A 13,559-nucleotide genomic window follows, 5' to 3' on the forward strand; every position below is an offset into this window, starting at 1 on the left:
AACGTCCCCAAAAGAAAAAAAGAAGGGAAAAAGAGAGGAGAAAAGGAAAAGGGAAGGGAGGAAAGGGCAGAAAGGTAGCTTTGTGTTTTTTTTTTTATTATTCTTTATTTTTTTCTCAAAAGAGAAATTCCTTCACTCTTCTTGCTCTAAATTTATACATGAATTTTGCTTCCGCGCTGCGCGCGGTTAAATGACAATATTGAAGTTCTCCATTGTTTCCCCCACCATTTCTCTAACCCTGTTTTTCCACCTCAGCTATGTGCTTTTTGCCAGTTAAAGTTAAAATTGTATACATTAGGGCATGAATTTGAGCCTACGGTTAGGCCGAAGTAAATATATGAAGTTATCTTTTTTTCAATTAATCGCGCAACTTCTGGTCTGGTCGGCTCCCAGCGGGTAAAATCTTTATATCAGTTTCTGCCGTCACCTCCATTAAGTCAACTTCTCCTGCTTTTCAGCTCATTACTAAACCACCATAATTTTGGGGCAAACAGGTTCCTAATTTAAAAAGAGGAAGGTATGAAATTCGTGTCGTATTAAATAAAAAAAGTACAATATTTTTTATCAAATTGTATTAAACTTCATGTCATGTCCCTGTATACACTCATCTCCTGTCCTGTTTTGCGCCCTCAGTTTGAAACACTTAAGTTTCTTTATATTCAAAATGAAGCGCTTCAAGATAAGTAAAAAAAAATTAGGCATCCTTTTTTTATATAGATAGATAATTTCAATAAATCACAGAAGTTTCAACTTTTTGCGCACTATTTCCTTGTAATGAAGTTCAATAATCTTAGAAAATCAATTGAATTAGAGCCGATTGGGTATTAGAGATATCTACATTTGATGAAACGTCCGCCCTTTGAAATTTCAGAGTTTCATTGCTCTGCGCGGGGAGGAATATCTTCCTCTACCAATCTTCTCCTCTGTTTTGCGAGTTAAAAATATGCACTGTTGCTAAATTGTTTGTAATCAAATCTGATCTTTCCAAAGAGAGTATTCAATATATCTTTGAGAATACCCTTTTCTCGGGACCCTTTTTATGGCAAGAAAAATTGATAAAACGCTTTAGCTTCCGCGCTTCGCGCGGAGTTATTATCATTTTAATTTCCTCCATTGTATAGCTCTTTTGTGCGTTCACAATCACTTTTGAAAACAAGGTTCAAAATCGCAATATAGTCAACCGAATTGGAGGTACTAGAGACAAGAGAAACGGCTCCTTTTCATTTTAATTTATGAAACACTAAAAGCTTCGCGCTTCGCGCGGGAGGGGGAAACTCCCCCTCCCTGCACCCACCCCCTAGGGAGCGCGCTTCGCGTGCTCTTTAAGTGTTGGCACGCTTCGCGTGCATTTACCGCCCCCTCCAAAATGAAATCCTGGCTACGCGGTTGGTCCAGATAAGTATATTCCCTATTAATTTTGTGTTTATTTGATTGCTTGTCCTGGAACCAGCCAGATAGGGGTACAGTTTTAGTTCAGTAGTTTCTTGCTCTCCAATAAGATGTAGCGAAGGATTGCCTCCTGCACTACGGGTACCACTATCCAGCTGATTCCAGAGAATGGCAGCACTATTTACAACTTGGAAGATCTGAAAAAAAGGATTCACTCAATGGATAGAGCATGATCTTTTATGAAAGGTTAAATTAACACCAACGTCAGGTGCATGCAATTTAAGAATTCACAGGAATTTTGATAACCAATAGGAGGTAAAAATGCTTCGTCCATTTCGTGTCATGTCTGTTACGCTCACAAAGAGTGCAATTTCTCCGCAACTGTTCAACGAAACGATTTGAAATTTTATGTGTATGTATTAACCGATACTTAAGTGTGTCTGATAAGCTTATTAACAATTATCAAAAGACGTCTAATTCTACTGTATAAACCTTTGAATGACAAAATTTTTTCTGAACGTCATGTCGATTACGCTGGAATTGACCAATTACTGATGATTCAATTTCAATTCACTCAATCCTATATCTTTATTGACAGCTGTATGACGACATCAAGAAGAATAAGGTTTCATCAGGGTTTCTCACTCAAGTAAAAGCCAGGGTAGGCATCCAGGCAGAGAAAGGAACATCAGAAGTAAGCGCTGCAGGAACAACTCATTCCTTCTCAAAGGAGGAGACTGCAGCTTTCACAAGTACGATAAAAATTGTGTTTCTCTTTATCACGTCAAAGGCTGTTTTTTTTTTCATTTATTTTTTCTTTCTTTTATATTTTGTTTTATTTTTTATTGTCTTTTCCTGTTCTTTGGATGACTGGTAGCTCTCTTAATGTAATATTTCTTTTGTTTTCTTTTAATACTCTTTTCCTTTCTTAGTTTATTTCTTTCCTTTTCTTTCTTATAAATGTCTTTCTTTTCTGTTCTTTTCTTTTTATTTCTGTTTTTTTCTTCTTTTCTTTCTTTCCTGTTTTTTCCCTTTCTTTCCTTTTCTTTTATTTTTCTCATCTTTTTTTGGTTTTTTTCTTTGTGTTCCAGTCTTTTGTATAATTAGACTTTACTGTCATCTACATGTATGTCTAGTGACCAAGTGTGCCTACATGTAGTGTATTTTGTATTTAGAAAGAGTAGAAATTTGGGGGGGGGGTGGAGGGGAAGCGAGGGATAAGGGCAGATACAGTGTATTCATGTACATGTACCAGTAGTATCTTTTTCATATTAAACTGTGAAGGAATATTGATTGTTAATGTTTTTCTTTCCGGCAAGTTCATCTAAGATTCTAGTTAAGTCTGGAGCCCTGATGCAGTGTACAGTATCCTTTTCTAATAATAACAATGTGGGTAATGTTGCTGAAGGAAAACACGTCATGGCTGGGATTTGAACCCTTGTTCATCTGATTGCCATAGAGTGTTGTAACCAATAGACCACGAAACCCCCAATTTCTATTTTTTCCCTATTTCTTGTTTAAAGGATACATCAATGATGGTCTGAACTTAACAAATGATCCCGCCCTTGCTTCCAAATTGCCGATAAGTGTGGAGAGCGGGCTCTTTGAAGCTGTGGTGGACGGCATATTGCTATGGTAAGTGACCCTGACTTAGGGGAAATGATTAGACGGGGGCTGGGGGAAGATTTCACCCCCTGAAATGCCCAAAAGAGCACTGGAAGCTACAAAAAAATTAGAGCCCTGGAAGCCCCATTCATCATCATTTTAAAGCCTGTGTATAGCTTTGGGAAAGGGTCAATAATGTGATTGATAATCGAATATCATCTATTATCACCCGTATCAGACATCTGAGCTGGTCATTTACAAAACCGTATTGCCCTACATTTTCTTAATATCGGGAAGGGTAGGTATATTGTTTGTATTTTCCTCGGTCTCAATGTGCGCATTTACTTTGCATGCAGAGACGACGCAAAATATACCTTTGTATTTTCCCTGGTCTCACATCCGGGCATTTGTGGATGCGTATAAAGAGATACGCTTCATAAGGATCCGCGCACCAACAATATACGTCATAATAAAGACAACGCTGGATCCGAGAGCTTGCAAGTACGTCATAATGGTAAAGTGCAGAGCCTAGACCGATATTAACATGACACAATAGAACTCTATTTTTAAAAGAAATATCCCCATTATTATGATTTTTGCTCTAGATATCTGATTTGGATGATAATAAAAATATTGACTGGCTCTTCTTTCGGGGAACATCAAATATATTGCCCTTAAAAGACCCATATTGCCCTCGTCTAAAGACTCGGGCCAATATGATTCTTTTGCTGGCAATATATTTGATGTTCCCCTCAAGGCCAGTCAATATTATATAAATATTACAGTCTTACTGAAGCGTAGAGATCGTTAGATATTTTTCCAACTGCACTTCTCTGAGAAAATTTCAAATATTCAAATCTTGGATATATACATGTAGCGCCCTCTCTCGGCGATGCTTGTTTTAAATTAAAAAAAATGGACATTCAAGCACTTATCTTATAAATCTAGTGATTAGATATCCAATAGTTACAGACTAAGAACATATCTTGAAAGTTTAGGGCCATTCCATGATTTGGAATAGGATTTAATTGAAAGACAAAAACACACAGATATTTTAATTTGATCGGGTGACCCGATCCAGTTAAATTTCCATGTAAAATCGCAAAATTTATCCTGTAAAACACATTTTCATTTCATATCCTCCACATCATAACTGTTATAGGGCATATCCATTCATATTAGCTAGCAATGAATTGGAATAGTGATTGGTGCATTTTGGTGGATTTACCAAAACTATACACAAGCTTTAAAGCTTATCTAATGTTGCAGATATTCAGGCTGTTCAGACTGTCCCCCGTCACCCGGGGTAAGGGGGAGACATCCCCCTGTGTCTGGGAGATTGGCACCGGGGATGAGTGGGCTAGGTCATCGGCATGGTTACGTAAGGTGCTAACATTAAAATGCAATTACAGTGTACTTGGTCGCTCTTCCTTCAAAAAACCCAGGGGATAGAACCGGGAGACGGGAGACAATCCTCTACACCGTCCAGACTGCCGATTTCCCGGGGGTGTCCTGGGTGACGGGGGACAGTCTGAATGGGGGGTTAGGTAGTGAGTTATGATGAATATCCCCCGAAGATAAAAAGAAAATATTTTCTTTTAGCCTGCCCCGACAGGCTGACTACTCACTTTGGTGAAATGTTTAAAAGCCAGTTCGTAAATACCTCAAGGGCAAGTTGTTCGAAAAATAATAATAATAATAGGCATTTATATAGCGCCATCTATCTAGAAATATTCTATTCCGAGTCGCGTTATTATTATTATTACCCCGGCTTTAGCTCGAGCTGCCTTTCAGTGCTCACGCATTCAAGGAATTAATCCTGCCGGGTACCCATTCACCTCACCTGGGTCGAGTACAGCACAACGTGGATAAATTTCTTGCGGAAGGAAATTACGCCATGGCCGGGATTCGAACCCACGACCCTCTGTTTCAAAGTCAGAAGACTTATCCACTGGGCCACAGCGTTACTCCAAACTACCTTTCAATTCTTTTAAATTTCAAAGCAATGCTTTACGTAAGTGTTTCTGATATAGCAGGATGCAGAATGTGTTATGGGCCCCAGGTGACTAGACACTGATCCATATCTACGTGGAACGCATACATGTAGCATGCTGTTATTGCAATGGGTCAGATGCATAAAATAGTAAGTTTTGTACGTGCTAGTCTTTGCGTGGAGACACACTTTGCTGATCAAAGTTTCAAACAATTTTGCGCGGCGGATTTATCGCGAAAAATGTCGAGGGGGGGGCAGAATCAGCCCCCCCAGTCTTTTTAGGGTTAGGGTCAATGAACTTTGGCCGAATCGGGGGTATCTGTTGAATTACCATCATAACTTTGAAAGTTTATTGGTCTAGTTCATTAAACTTGGACATTAGAGTAATCAAGTATCACTGAACATCCTGTGCGCGTTTCAGGTCACATGACCAACGTCAAAGGTCAATGAACTTTGGCCGAATTTGGTGTATCTGTTGAATTACCATCATAACTTTGAAAGTTTATGGATCTGATTCATGAAACTTGTACATAAGAGTAATCAAGTATCACTGAACATCCTGTTCCAGTTTCAGGTCACATGATCAAGGTCAAAGGTCATGTAAGGTCAATGAACTTTGGCCATGTTGGGGTTTTTTGTTGAATAACCATCATATCTCTGTAAGTTTATTGGTCTAGTTCATAAAAAGGGAAATAAGAGTAACCATGTATCACTGAACATCTTGTGCGAGTTAGAGTAGTATGCAAAGTCAGCACTGCTGCTATATTGAACCGCGTGATGCAGGTGAGACGGCCAGAGGCATTCCACTTGTGTTAATATTGAATTGTAATATTTTACAATGTACCATCACTTTCATTTTGAACTGAATGATTAATATATTATTATAAAAAAAAACAAGCAGTTGGTCTTTCACGGTATCACTGCTTTTATAGTCTAACTTTACTTTATTCTGCATAATCTACATCTAGTTTATTTGTCTACTATCGATCTAAATGCCATGTAGATCATTCATTTGTCAAATTTTCGGACAGGCTGTACCCATTTTGTGTGATATCTAATTAGTCTATTAAACAATGCTTTAAATCTGTCACCTCCTGTCCCTATGTTTAGATGAATTGTTTATGAATCAAATTTTCTCATAAAATAAGTGCAAAGTGATTAGAAAGCAAATTGGAAATTAGTTCTGTGGCTTTACTTTAGACTATGAAGACTTTGCTTTAAGTCTATCAAATTCTTCTCTTTTCTTAATAGCAAAATGATCAACAGTTCGGTTCCAAACACCATCGACGAAAGGGTCATCACCACGACCAAGCTGAACAAGTTCACCCAGCTTGAGAACCTGACCCTGGCTCTTAATTCGGCCAAGGCCATCGGCTGCAGCGTCATCAACATCGACCCCATGGACATACAGAACAAGACGAAGCATCTGGTCCTGGGTCTCGTCTGGCAGATCATCCGGGTAGGTGTCCCAGATTTCAAATTTTTGCTCTGAACCAATCAGATGCAAGGATTTTAGTAGCTTACAACCAATTATCATTGGAAATCTTGCATTGTTTGTTTCGTGAAATGCCTTCCAAATTTGCTGTCTCCGTGGTTGTAGTAATTACAAGTGTTTTACAACTTTTGAAGATTAATGTTGTTTAATAATAATATATAGTCTGTTATTTGTATTTATTGTATAGAAGGCCTGATTTTCCTTTTCCTCTAGTTTTAAATAACTTTCCATTTCGCTTTGATTCCATTTATTAGTTCTAGCATCAATATCTGTGCTCTAGTTTCAAGGGTTAGTTTCATATTTGTTATACATGTATGTAATTGTTGATTATGAAAGAAGGAAATAGGAAAAAGTTCTTTGCCCTTTGAAGGTCACTATTGCTGCTCAGAATAGCTGATGTTTCTTGACTAAATTATTTTTCCTAAACTTCCGTGTACTTCTATTTTGTTCCGCCTCTTGAATTCCCCCCTTTATTCTTCTCCCAAATTTCCATACTTAAAAAAAAAGTATTTCAGTGAACAAAAAGGGTTATTAATACAGTTTTTGTGGAAGCTGCAAGTAGGTAATCCCAATGTATTTTCACTGATAGGGTTGTTATGTGCAGTTAAATGTAATATGAATTCATTCTAAATTCTACATATGATTGCCCAGTTCTTTGACCAGGTATCCATTCTTTTGTCATACAGTCTTTGAAGTCATTTGATAAACATCGTTCCCAGATTGATTTGCTTAAGTTCTTTATCCGTATCCCCTTTCTTTTGTGTGTTTTTATTTGCAATGCCTTTAAAGGGGAATCCATCCTTGGCCATAAAATGTTGTGTTGGGAAGGAGAAAAATAAATTAAACAGAATGGTGAACGTTTAAAAGAAATTGGACAAGCAATAAGAAAGTTATTTCTGTTTTAAAATTGAGATCACTAATACTTCGTTGATTTCAAATTGGCAACTGGGTAAGTAAATTATGACAAGGGGCAAGGACAACTTTCCCATAGGCCATGTACTTTATTATCAGGGATTTGTGGTTTTCTCCTAAGTACCCATTCCCCTGGGGCAGTAATCTAAATATAACCCAGATAGTAGGCCTATATTGTTTTATTTCCTCATGAAAGAAAAATATAATTTGAAATAAAACTTTTGGGAAAAATGACAATTTAGCCATAATATGTACTGGAGTACATGGAAGAGTAGTCCTTGCCTTACATCACTATGACATCCCATATGTGACCAATTTGAAGTCTCCATGGGTGTAGTGATTACCAATATCTACAACTTTTAACTTTCTTGTTGTTTGTCCAATATTATTCAAACTTTCAGCTATCAACTTGTCTGATTTTTATTTTTATTTGGGTTGGATTCCCCTTTAAAATGAGAATGAAATCCTGGTAACGAGCTAGCTTGTGTGAAAAAACAAAAAAAAATCAAAGAAACGAATCAGTGAAAGTTTGATAAATATTTTTCAAAAGTTATGAGCATAGACCAGTTCGTAGTTACTTAATGGGCAATTTTGGTCAAAGGTCAAATTTTTTGGTCAGTTACATGTACATATGTGTGTCGCAGTTGCACTAGTCTGCTGTGCAAACCCTTCACTCGAGTCATAAAAGGGTCTGAATGTGCAGCCTACTCATGCCTAGTGCGCTGAAGGCCCTCTCGCTCAGGAATTGAAACAGCAAGGTTTGTACGTGCTAGTCTTTGCTTGGAGACACACTTTGCTGATCAAAGTTTCAATCAGGGTCTGTGCCTGCAGACTACAGTCGCACAACACCCTTACTTTTCTACATGGTATCAGTTAGGGTAATGATCTCAAAATGAATTAAAAAATAATCCAATAAAATTGAACCATGCATAAGTGTTTGCATGTATAAATAAAAAAATATGTGCCAATTGGATCTGGAAAAAGTGTGTAATTACTGAGAAATGAGCAAAATAGGCACAGAATTTCATGAAAGGCCAGCAGGTATTTTTCCATGAATTATTAATACACTGTCCCGCATGCATACATGTACATGCCCTTTTATGACTAGCTATCATCAGAATTATCGGTTTTCAGCTTAGATTTCATGATTTCACAACAATTGAGTTGATTTCAATGTATCAGGTGGGTGTTTCATAAAGCTGTTCGTAAGATACGCATGACTTTACGCATGACTGGTGATCCCTGTGTAATTTAGTTGTGACCTAAGAACATGTTCCAGTCGTGTGCAAAGTTGTGCGTAACTTTATGAACAGCTTTATGAAACACCCCCCCCCCCCTGATGTAGTCGATTATGATATACATGTAGTGGTAATTAACCTTGATTTTACAAGCTTTCTCATGGAATACATGTAATTCTGTACTGCAATTACTTTCTCTTACCTTTGAATTGTGACTTTATCGAGGCTATCCTATGCTTTCTCCCACTCTTTATCCCCCCCCCCCATCTATTCCCATTTCTACATGTAGTCTACTATGATATACATGTACATGTAGTGGTAATTAACCTTGATTTTACAAGCTTTCTCATGGAATACATGTAATTCTGTGCTGCAATTACTTTCTCTTACCTTTGAATTGTGACTTTATCGAGGCTATCCTATGCTTTCTCCCCCTCTTTATCCCCCCCTCCCCCCATCTATTCCCATTTCTACATGTAGTCTACTATGATATACATGTACATGTATTGGTAATTAACCTTGATTTTACAAGCTTTCTCATGGAATACATGTAATTCTGTGCTGCAATTACTTTCTCTTACCTTTGAATTGTGACTTTATCGAGGCTATCCTATGCTTTCTCCCCCTCTTTATCCCCCCCTCCCCCATCTATTCCCATTTCTACATATAGTCTATTATGATATACATGAACATGTAGTGGTAATTAATCTTGATTTTACAAGCTTTCTCATGGAATACATGTAATTCTGTGCTGCAATTACTTTCTCTTAGTTATTTTTGTGACTTTATCGAGGCTATCCTACGCTTTCTCCCCCTCTTTATTCCCCCCCCCCTCTCCCCCTCCCTCCCCCCATCTATTCCAATTTCTACATCACACTGCCCGTAAACTACATGTACTGTCAGGTACTACTAGCCTGGCACTGAAACCAAAAGGATATTATAAATATCCTGCATTGCAACGTGAGAATAGTTCTTACCATTTCCTCTTTTCCTCACTGAACCTTGCCAAAAGGCGAAGTACATATATGGTAATATGCACTGGGATGCAGTCAATAATTTGATATATGTGTACAGTATAGAAAGTGTAATAAACTGAAAGTGTACATTTAATTTCCTTGTATTTCTATCTTGGCTTCCTCCTACTATAGTTTCCATTTCATTTATATTTAAAGGAGAAATCAATGATAAATCATCGCTAAATCTCGGTTTCGTTTTTTCTGGGACGCACTGTATATTCAGATAAGGGCCAAAATAAAACATATTTTTCATAATTAATTACAGGTAGTGAAAACTGACAATTTTTTGAAAGTTTTAACTTACAGTCTTGTAGTTTACACGCATGACTTACATGTACAGTGTAGTTAGAACAATGGATAGGGTAACCCAGGGAGCTCCGGCCCAGGACTCGTCCATGCATAACTAGGCAAACATGGGACTGGGGTAGATTGGGGTTGCAATAGCTTTCCGAATAAAATGTGGAAACAGAAATTATGCACTTACCATGATTATATGGATGAAGGTCTATCGTGACCTACAAATCCTGACATCGAGGCACAGACTGGAACCTCAAAAAATGAAAGGTTCTGTTGCGATACCTCTCCTTCTTTCAAAATTTAATACAAAGTGGCTGATCGAAATCGGTACCGAGGCTGTAGGGCGCATGCGCAAATTTGGCCAAGTCTATGCCCTAGCCTTGGTCTCAATCGGCCATTTTGTTTTGATGTAGGTTTTATCGTCCTGGAGTTCTTGGAAATTAGATGGTACGAGGTCAACAATGGCAAGCAGCTTCATAGAGCTATATTGCTTTTATTCCTCTACTACGGGTTTTACGGATATTTGTGAAATATATCTTAGAAAATAAAAAAATGTGAATTATCCATATAGGGGCTATACTCAATGTACTGTTACTGTACATACTACACTGCCTATATCCATGCATTGACCACCATGACATATGACAAGGCCTGTATATAAACTATAGTGTCATAGAAATAAGCTCCTAAGGTTTAAAATTAGATTTTGAATTGTGAATTTGATTGCTTGTCAGCTGATGTAAATGATGAAACCAGCAACGCAAATTGCACATAAAAATATCACATCATATACGTACATCACATATATCTAGCCATATCTTCTTCATTTGGATGCTTTTTTTTACCTGGTTGTGGTGTCTAACTGGCCTACATGTATGTTTATGGGGTCAGGTAACTATCATGGTAAAGTTGATCAAAAGCCAATCAGAACCAAGGAATCCATGTTAGTTACCATTAAGTTAAGTTAACATGATGGTAATTTTTTATACAACAGGCCCAGAATAGCTACAGTGTAAATGCCATGATGTGGGGCTAATTACCTTTCTCTGCCCCCTGAATTAGCATTTTTGACAAAATATGTCCTCAGTTTCTGAGACAAAGCATATCTTCAATTTCTGAGGCAGCTAATTCTAAACCAAAGAGCTCATTTCTACATGTATAACACTACAGTTTATACAGGCCTTGTCATGGTGGCCAATGCATTTATGCAGTGCAGTATGTACAGTACATTGTATACTGTATAGCCCCTATGGATAATTGATTTTTTTATTTAATAATATATATTTCAAAAATATCCGTAAAAACCCATAGTAGAGGATTAACAGCAGTATAGCTTTATTAAGCTGCTTGCTATTGTTGACCTCGTATCATCTAATATCCAATAACCCCAGGACGATAAAACCTACTTTTTGGCTGAAAAAAAGGCTATAAAAAATTGAAAAATTTAGGTATAATTACCTTTTAACTCTACAAATAATGGTTTAAGAGTACTAATTATAGGAAAAACATATGGCCTGCCTGCCCCCAAATACATATGAATAGACACCAAAACCAAAGAAAAAGACCACCAAATAAAAAAGTTGTGGCCATTTTGGATTTTGGCCCGGCACACTTTTTTCTTGGACACGAGACAAAAAATATTGTCATTTCATGTTGAGATACATTACAAGGAATAAGAAAAAGCTGTTCCCATATTGAAATTACAAAAAAAATATTTTTGACCCATGTATAGCCCACTCCTAATTAAAGAGAAATTCCAGTAGTTGCAGTAAACACTGATTTCATGAGAAAGTCTGTAAAGTGAGGCTTAATTGTCAGTATATCATCGAGGATCTTGATCTGGTACAGTTACATAAACTGAACTTTGTGAAATCTTGAAATCTACGCTGATAATGTTCACACCGAAGATATCCCAACTCAGATAAGCGCTCGTGGGACAGTGTATAATTATTGCTTTGAATGTCAGGCCCGACGCTCTTCCCGAATCCTGTGCTTATTTGCTGATTTCTCAGCAATTACACAATTTCTTCCAGAATCCTTTGGCACATACATTTTACAATGTATTTATACAAACAGACACTTTGGTGGTCATTTCATTGGATTCTGTACGAACTCATTTTGATAACGTTACCAAAGCTAGCATTTACCTTTAAAGGCAATAATTCATTGTCTTTTGTATTGTCTTTTGTACTGGAGCGTTGTGGCCCAGTGGATAAGTCTTCTGACTTTGAAACAGAGGGTCGTGGGTTCGAATCCCAGCCATGGCGTAATTTCCTTCAGCAAGAAATTTATCCACATTGTGCTGCACTCGACCCAGGTGAGGTGAATGGGTACCCGGCAGGATTAATTCCTTGAATGCATGAGCGCTGAGAGGCAGCTCGAGCTAAAGCCGGGGTAATAATAATAACAACGCGCCTCGGAATAGAATATTTCTAGATAGATGGCGCTATATAAATGCCTATTATTATTATTATTGCCTCCACGTAGATTGGACTGTTTGCGAATATTGATCTGCAATTCCGGCCTGAGCTGATCCTTCTCCTGAACGAGGGTGAAACACTTGACGATCTCAAGAAACTGTCCCCCGAGGAGCTCCTTATCAGATGGGTCAACTACCATCTTGAGCAAGACGGTGAGGTTCAGATTCTGATGTCACTTGCTGCTTTAAAGTGATTGGTTAACATTGGTTTGACTTTAAAAACATCTGAGCTAGGTCACATTCGTCACCTGTGTCTGCAATATGTTACAAACATGAAGCCCAGAAAAAAATTGCGTTCGAAAATTAATTATGTAGTGCTTCAAAAATTGAAATATAAAGTGACCGGAAACACCATCTTAATTTTATCCCATACACTTATGTGTAGTATTTAGGCGTCTATAAGACACCTATTTACAAAATCAGGGTTTACCTTGTAGTTTTAGCTTTTCATTCTCAGTAATGGTTGTTTTCAGGGTTTATTAGTTCTAATACATGCGCTTGTACACATGTTTCATCTTAGTTTGAGAATTTTTTAAATCGGCTGCTCACAAAGTTAAAAAATACCTTTAATATGAGTTGCGCAATGGGGTAGTTTTATGTGCTGATATGTATGCGTCGATAGCATGGAGCAAACGTCTGTTTTTTCTATTCTGACGTATACGAATAAGGGCAGTAGCAATCTTTGCAAGTATAAATCATAAATGCGAACTTACATTGCGATTGCATATAGTGTAGCAGATATTCCCTTTTTAAAGAGGTACTTTGGGCTGAATATAATTATGTCTACTACATTGATATAGCAAAATTCACTGACTAAACTGCCGATAATTTTCATTAAAATCCGACAAATAAATAATGAAGATATTGAATTTTAAAGTTATGCTCAATATTTTGTGAAAATATATGCACAATGTCGTGAATATTCATTAGGTGGGCTGGTGTTTTCACATCCCCACTTATGTTATTATAATCATAAAAATCATATAATCATCATGATTATAATAACTATAACATAATCATAATTATTTCTTCTTTTCATACTTGTGTCTCCCTTATGATAAAAACAGGTACAACACATATTGAATGCATTTTCATTTTCGGGTCATTCTTTTCACAACTTATTTTGTAAATATGC

General features: G+C 37.3%; 1 protein-coding gene across 3 annotated transcripts in view; it reads left to right on the plus strand.

Annotated features, from left to right (window-relative positions):
- Positions 1 to 13,559, plus strand: part of LOC121417380 (plastin-3-like) — a 66,781-nt gene that overhangs the window by 30,251 nt on the left and 22,971 nt on the right. For all 3 annotated transcript variants that reach the window (XM_041611064.1, XM_041611065.1, XM_041611066.1), the window contains exons 4-7: positions 1,988 to 2,141; positions 2,913 to 3,024; positions 6,239 to 6,446; positions 12,433 to 12,577. In XM_041611064.1, coding sequence (XP_041466998.1) covers positions 1,988 to 2,141; positions 2,913 to 3,024; positions 6,239 to 6,446; positions 12,433 to 12,577 — 619 coding nt within the window. The remainder of the gene's footprint in view (positions 1 to 1,987; positions 2,142 to 2,912; positions 3,025 to 6,238; positions 6,447 to 12,432; positions 12,578 to 13,559) is intronic.

The sequence above is a fragment of the Lytechinus variegatus genome, chromosome 6 (genome assembly GCF_018143015.1).
Source record: "Lytechinus variegatus isolate NC3 chromosome 6, Lvar_3.0, whole genome shotgun sequence".
In the NCBI taxonomy this organism is placed as follows: Eukaryota; Metazoa; Echinodermata; class Echinoidea; order Temnopleuroida; family Toxopneustidae; genus Lytechinus; species Lytechinus variegatus.